We start from the raw sequence: 8,185 nt of genomic DNA, 5'->3' as shown, positions 1-8,185 counted from the left end.
AAAGAGAAATTTCAAGGAAATCTAGTTTTTCTAACATTGTCGATCAAATTTATAGATAAATTGTTAAGTAGATGAAATTAAATTAAATGTAAACATTGCATAAAGTAAAGATTTTTTTTTTTGAAAATTTAGGTGAAATATCATTACTTTGAATTGACAAAAATTAATATTATCAATGAACTATTTACAACAAAAAAAAAATATAAAGATATGACATTGTGCATAATGTTTTAGTACATTCTTAGATATTCCTCTAATACCTTATATGTATAAAGGTATCTCGTCAATATAATAAGAAAAAAAGATAAATTCTTTGATATAGTAAATGAGGAGACTTGACATATATTTTATACTAATGAAATTGATAAAAGTTTCACCGAGAAAGTGTGCTTTTGAGATAAGAGGAACGATATAAGATAAATGATGAAGAAGAGATTTTTCTGTATATTAGAAATGCCTTTCTTTCTTACTATTAGCAAGATAATTTTACATGGAGAATATAAAATATCATAGGAACATTTAAGAGTGCATTTTTCTTTAATAAACGGAAAAAAAAGGGAAAATAGAAAAAAGGAGTGGGCCATCGTTTTAAATTGCAATTTAAAGATTGATGGTAATTTTGTCTTTTTAGTGTAAATGGGTGGGAGTAGATATAATTATTTAGGGGGTGGAAATAGAGTTGCCTTAAATTTTGAGTTACATCTTTCTCCTGCACACAATTTGCCAAATTGTCATTTCATTTCCCAAACTCCTCTTATCTCTAAAAAAATCCCACACCCATCCACGCTCTCTTCCCCATCGAAGGGACTTGTAGTCTTACACACCCATCGCTATGTCTCTCTCTCTCTCTCTCTCTCGCACTCGCTTGCTCACCGTTGCTCTATTGAAAGTCGTTGCCGACCATATATTTTAAGTTAGCAAAGGTCGCTAACGAGTGGCCATGGCTAAGCTTGCTGAGCTTGCGTGGCTCGCAAGCCTGTCACAAACGCTCACAACTGGCCAAAGCTGTCCAAACTCTAGGCCAATCTCGCATGACTATGGCGATTGTGAGTTATGGGTGTTGAGAAAACTCCTACTAGATTTTGAAATTAACAAAATTTTCTAATTCTAATACCTATGTTTGAACAGGTTTGGTTAAGAATGATTTTGAGGACTTCTATCAAAGTCTATTATATCTTAGAAACATATCCCACTCTAATGAGTCTAGAATGTGTTGAGGCCAGAATGAGGAAAAGTCAAGAATTAGACTTATCTAAGTTACGACATAAATCCAAAATGAGACTATTTAGAATCTAATCATCAACGACTAGTTTTTCAGCAAAGGATTTCACTTTCTATATATGTGTGTGTATTTATTAATTGAGTCAATTACAAATTGACAAAATTAATCCTGAAAATAAGTTTCAACCGAGGAAACATCACTTATGAAAACCAAAATTCTATTTATATTGGCGACTAGAATCAAGTGGAAATTCCATCTTTGTCTTCAATGGCCACAAGATCTCTTTGAAACATTTTGTCTAACGAGTAGATTGGAGGAAATTCCTCCGGCGATTGACTAACTACTAGTGCATCATGTAAGGGTCTTTAAGGAGGTCATTTGATTGAGAAGAATGGGGATGTGAATTTGAAATTCCAAAGTCTCAAGCTGTTCTTATTTACTTGTCTTTGTCTATGAGCTTTTCAAATTGTGACCAAGAGAGAAAACATTAAACGAGTGTCTTAATGAGTAGTTTAATCTACCACTAAGTATTTACACTCAAAATTGTAATATTATTAATCCTATAGTGGAATGCAGCTAGTAGGCTCTTAACGTGAGAGAGTGGACGTAAGCTTAATTTAAGTTGTACCATTATATATTTCGTATGCAATCTTCTCTTCCCATAACTATTCTTAATTAAATCTATTACACACTTATAGGTTATTGTAGAAGTCTAGTGACTTGTATTACAGATTCTAATAAGTATTCAGACTTTGCTAGCAATTTATTTTATTCCACAATTATTTGTTAAGATTTCTTTTAAGCACCTATTTAGCCTTTTCAGTGGGCTCAAGTTGAGCTGGCGTGACTTTACCATCACAAATCGTGAATAATCTCTTAGATAGAGGTAGGGTCACAAAGAGAAAGGCGAGGGTGTCATCATCCGTGTCGACGAGAAAACATGGGAGACATTTTATGGCTTTTATTTTGAGAAAATTGTCCAAAAAATCATAAATCTATTATATTTTGTCAATTCAGTATTAAACTTCTTGATTATACCCATTGAGTTCTAAATATTTTCATGTTTTGCCAATTGAGTTTATCTAACCACTTTTGGCCATAAATTGTTGACACGGATGCCAAATATTCTATGTGGTATAACCAACATTGATGTAAACAATTTTGAAATAAATTTTAATTTTTTTTTCTTCCTTTTTTATTTTATTTTTGACTTCCCTTCTTCCTCTAGTCGATCATTGAGCCTGGACAACCATCCAAAGGTGAGGGTCAGCGAGGTTAACCTCACCTACCCTTGGCAAGGCTTGACCTCATTATTGCTGGGCAAGGTTGAGCCTCGCTAGGGGAAGGCAAGGTTTGCCCGAGGCTGGCAAGGTTGGCTTCAATAGCTCTTGCTTCTAACCATTGTTGAGGCTTGATTGACTATAGGAAGAGAAAAAATATCAACATATTATTTAAAATAGTCAATGTCAATGATTTTCGGTTAAAATTGACTGGATTGGCTCAATTGATAAAATATGAAAAAGTTTAGGATTCAATTGGCACAATTAAAACGTTTAGGATTGAATTGACAAAAGTGTAATAGGTTAGAATTTTTTGAACAATTTTCTCCTTTTAATTTTGTTAGTTCACCACCTTCTCTCCTAACTTAGTTGAGAAAATAACACATAGCTGGAATTTCGATAGTTTCTTTATATAATGAATAGTTCTGCTCAATCAAGGACTGAGTCCTTGTTGTTTCCATGTATATGTTAGGTTATCTGCTTGATGAGTTCATAAGCATGCAAATATACTTGTAAAGCACGAAAACAAGTTGACTGCGTAACGGGATTTTGTTAACTCAAGAAATTCAAGCTGCAATTCAACGGAGGTAATGGTAATTAAGTTAGTTGTAGTAGTGCTACCTTCAATCGGATGTCATAAACTAGATAAATTGGGCATGACAATAGGTTAAACTTCAGCAGATATAATTGATGTTGTTTGGTGAAAAATTGTGCGTATCATCCTATCAATGAGCATTAATTTATCTATATCATCGCGCAATCACGTAGTTGATTAATGATTGGTCTCTTTAACCGCAACCCTAAGATATTTTTCAATATGATACTTTGCATTAAGCACGTTTAGGACATCCTTAAGTAGGGTATGCTGCATATTTGATTTACTCGTTACGAATGGATATAAAAGTAAAGATTATAAGTGCAACACAGGTTCTAGGGCCCAAATCAATATAAGTTTGGATATATATACTCGAATTAACATTTTAAAGTTTTGAAAAGAGTAAAATAGCGCACTTTATTTTTATTCCTCATTCTCCCAATTTCTTATTTCTTGAATTCCATACATAAATGTCTTTGTCTCATCCTTTAGGTTTTCCCTTTGCACGTATTCATTTTACCGTCAGTTCTCGTTTATAGCGATCGATTTCGAACTAGAATAAACGTTGTTTTACACGTGGAGATATACAAAAAATTGCATGTAAAATCGAAATAATGAGTACTGAATTACGGGGGAATAATATGCAACAACAAAGATCATGAAGAGAAACAACGACCATCTCCAGATGAGATCTAAAGAGCACACCACAGAAGCGCATGAAACAGCGCGCAACCATACAAAAGCAGCGGAGAAGTACAGTAAAAGCTAAGAGCTGACAAAAGCTCTGGCCTACATACGTAGCTCAAATGAATAACACAACAGCAAGAATTAACGGCCTATGTATAACTAGTGTCTGGAACATATGAGATGTTATACTCCTCATAAACTGAAGAAGATAACTCGAAGCACCCCGGCTTGATTAGTTTGACGGCGGCGGAGAGAGGAAGGGGATGGATGGGAAAGTGGTGGGGATGGTGGTCGGGATGGAGGGAAAGCCGCTTGGGAGTGGAATGGTGGGCAAGCCGGCTGGCAGCGGAGGGAGCGAAGTGGGCATGTTCGGCAGGGAAGGCAGGGTGGTGGGCAGTGTCGGCTGCGGAAGAGTAGTTGGGAGGGTGGTGGGCAGTGGCGGCAGCGCAGTTGGTTTTGGGAGAGACGGCAAAGTGGGGATGGTGGGCAGGGCCGCCGCGGCCGGCGGTGGAGTCGTGTCGAGGAGATGGCGTGCCGCTAATGCACCGTCGAACAGCGCCAGCGCAACCAGCATCGTGAAGATGACCGGGCCGTGAGCTGCCATTGAATCAAGCTTGGCTTTGGTTGGAGAAGAACGAGCAGTGGGAGGATTTCTTTTGGCAACTCGAATGTGTGATTTGATGATGGTGCCTAGGGTTCATGAGAAAGGCGTTTATATAAGCGAAGGTGGGTCCTTCGGGATTGGCTTTTGATCTATGGTAGGTGAATGATCGGCTATGTGTTTGATGAGAAAATGTGCGAAGACATTCTCTGAGATTTTCAAGTTTTGTTAGCTCACCATCACCCTCCTTCCCCTGGTGTAGTTGAGAAAACAGTTGACGGTTTCCTAACGAGTTTCTTTTATTTTTTTCAAAAAAAGAGGTTGGATAGTTTCATCATGACATGAGTTGCTTGACCACGTGGCCTACTGCCATCTAATTTGGTAATTTCAAAGATTATGCTATTCTTCTATTTTCACTTTCATTCCATGCATCTATGAAATTTCTTTTGCACGAACGTCCTTGAGATCAACACACCCAATTCGTATAAATAGTAACCTGAAATGATAATTGATTATGTCCCACCCTCAGAGTCAGCTGGCATTTCGAAAATAAATTTTGAGTTAAGCATGCTGGTTTCTATATGTTGGGGTCATATCAACTTGTTAACTTTTAGGCTTCATTTGTTTTATGACTAAATAAATGGTTTGAAAACTATTTTCCCAAAAAATAATTGCTTGTATTGCTTGAAATAATTGATCATTAACAATTAAACATTTTTGCATACAATAAAAATATTTCTTATTAATTTATTTTTTTAGTGATACAAATGATCATTTTTAAAAAATGCTTTCTAAATTATTATTTTTTCGAAATAAATGAAACCTCAAGGTTTTGTTCGTGTTGGCCTTATGTTTAGGAAGTCACGAGAAAATTCTTGAATCTCCCATTAAGGGGTAGCCCGTGCAATTAACTTTGTAAGAGACAGCTGATTGAAGAAGCTCTAGTGGATTGTACATTCGACGGATGCAAAGTTAGAAGATAGATTATTATTATGGCTTCACAATAAGGAGCTAGTTGTATATAATAATGGTTTCAAACAAGGGCGAGCAAAATTGCGCATTTATCGAATGTCTAATAAAACTTCTCTTGGTAACGATTGCTAAAGTTGCAATATGATCGGACGACAATGATGAATGTGATCATAATCAAATTAATAATCAACTACTTGTGAAAATTCGAAGAATAAAATTTTCCAATGTCACGTAACTAAAATGAAATATTTAATTGACGATGCCATGCTTTTAAGTTTGGCGCGACGACTAGCATAAGTTTTACGGAGCACAATAATTATTGAGCTAACTTTGTTCGTGGTGGACGGTAAGGTAACTAAGATTAAGGATGAAGATCGGTGCACGGGTCCAAAATTCGAGAGCAAAATTAATGAATTGCCAAAAGCACCAAAAAGAAGACGTTGCGACTTTTCCACAATTTCTCTAATTTCCTCAGGAGGCAATGCAGAAATTAGAAAATTTAAACTCAAACATCCCGTTGTTGCTCATTCTTTATGAAACCTTTCATCTTATCATGGTAGCCTTAATTATGACAAGTGGTCTATACCCACTTGACTGGATATGATCACATATAGGCTTTAGATAATAATTACATCATCCTATCAGAATTCATGTCATGTCTTTGCGATGAAAATATGTTAAATTGCGTCACTTTAAAGTTAATTGTTTGTCATCTTATATCCTCTCAAACTTGTGCTTCCCTCAATAGCGTCCTTTTCCTGCTATATTTTCCACCAGGATGCATACTTGAATTGCATGAAGAGCGATGAAGTTGACAATCTCTAATTTCTCTCTCTATATATAAACATCCTCATTGTTACTCATTCTTTACGAAACCTTTCATTTGATCATGATAGTCTTAATTGTGACAAGTGGTCTGTGCGCACTTGACTGGATACGATCACATATAGGTTTTAGATAATAATTATATCATTCTATCAGAATTTGTGTCATGTCTTTGCAATGAAAATATATTAAATTGCGTCACTTTAAAGTTAATTGTTTTTCATCTTGTATCCTCTCAAACTTGTGCTTCCCTCAATAGCGTCCTTTTCCTGCTATATTTTCCACCAGGATGCATACTTGAAATGCATGAAGAGCGATGAAGTCGACAATCTCTAATTTATATATATGTATGTATATCCAAGGTACAACACCACGTAACATCACTGAAAAACTTTTATTCAATACAAATAACTGACTCTGAACGTATATCAATCGTACACAAAGAAAGAGAAACTCGCAATCATGCGTACAAAGTAATGACCGTATATCACAACCAGCAACGTTCCACCATCAGGAGGCACGTTGATACGAACACTAATGTAATCTCATCGATCGCAGCACGGACTCTCTCAAGGGCGAGTCGTCTAGTTTGATGGTGGTGGGGAGAAGAAGGGAAGGGTAGGAATCTTAGGGATGCCGGCCGGGAGCGGCGGCAGAGTGACCTTGGGAAGAGAAGGCTGAGTCGGCAGTGTGGGTTGAGGCAGAGTTGGGATGGCAGGCAAGGGCGGCACCGCTACCTTTGGCAATGTTGGGATCGTCGGCAACGGGGGCAGCGGTGCCGGGTTCGGCAAAGTGGGTATGTTGGGAAAGGTTGGTATCGTTGGGAGACCGCCCTGGAGCAGATGACGAGCTCCCCAGCTCACGTTGATGCTGGCAAAGAGGACGGCGATGGAAAGCACTAAAGCGAAGCTCTTGGAGAAAGCCATTGGTGATCGGGATCAAGTTGATGCGATGAAAGGGTGTTGCGAGCAATGTGATTGCTGATTGCTGATTGCTGATTGCTGAGTGAGGAATTGGAGGGATGGAGGTTGGGATTATATAGGAAGAGAATGTGTGATTTTGGGTTGAGGTTGGTGACTGGCCATTCATATGGTTAAGAAAAAGTTGCAATCTTGGTTTGTCGTTCTTGTTAGTTCACCTCCTCATCTTGATTTGCAATATCAAAGACGAAATGTCAGATTTTGATGGGGCGTTGTCCTTGAATTCAAGCTTGGTGATCGACGTGTCTTGGAGGAGGTGAAGAGTCGTGCACTGCTAGTCCAATCTTGAATGGAGTTTGTCATGACTTTATTACGGTTTCCACACGTTTTGGTCCCGAGTAATCCTCCGTTTATTGAGGGTTTGCTATTTCAGCTTTGATTTGGCGGTTAAGTGGTAATGATTAAGATTGAGTGCGGGTGTTCACTTCGTACTTTCGTTTCTACACGAACTTTGACAGTTGGTGTCTGATGGGGTTGGAGGAGTTAGGTGTCTAGGGACCCACTTTGATCAATCTGACGTGTTATGGTTTTTTTTCTCTTTTATCTTCCCGTTTCGCCGCGAATTGACCCAATCAGCAAATTAGCTTTCAACCCATAAGTTGATTTTTGGTATTTATTGAATTAGGTTTAGTGGTGATCCGGACAAGTAAATTGCGTAACGGGAGTCAAGGACGACTAAATTTAAAGGAAAAAGAAATGTAAGTACATGAAATTGATGAATCAATAAACTGAAACTAAGAAAATACATAAGTTTAGTGTTGATAATTGTGGATCCTTTTACAACAATTCAATGTGACTTTATATAGCCTATTATAAAATATAACCACTTACAAGGGGTTAATATTCAAATTATTGGTCATAACCACATCTTTATAACTTTATACTCCATAAACGCATGTTCACCTTATTTAGAAGCGGTTACAACTCTTCAAATGCCACTAGACTTAATTGTCAATCGGTATCTTCACCTTGGCATATTCTTTGTCTTCTTTAGTTTCTTTGTATTCGACACATTAATCATCA

At 37.3% G+C, this 8,185-nt stretch overlaps 1 protein-coding gene across 1 annotated transcript; it reads right to left on the bottom strand.

The window, feature by feature from the left end:
* Positions 1–6,766: 6,766 nt before the first annotated feature.
* Positions 6,767–7,108, bottom strand: LOC104420841 (protein PELPK1). Its single transcript, XM_010032619.2, has one exon. The coding sequence runs from the start codon at positions 7,106–7,108 to the stop codon at positions 6,767–6,769; it is 342 nt and encodes a 113-aa protein (XP_010030921.1).
* Positions 7,109–8,185: the final 1,077 nt, after the last annotated feature.

The sequence above is a fragment of the Eucalyptus grandis genome, chromosome 9, assembly GCF_016545825.1.
Source record: "Eucalyptus grandis isolate ANBG69807.140 chromosome 9, ASM1654582v1, whole genome shotgun sequence".
NCBI classification, from domain to species: domain Eukaryota; kingdom Viridiplantae; phylum Streptophyta; class Magnoliopsida; order Myrtales; family Myrtaceae; genus Eucalyptus; species Eucalyptus grandis.
The sequence above is the reverse complement of the archived record's forward strand: the minus strand, read 5'-3'. Positions and strand labels throughout refer to the sequence as shown.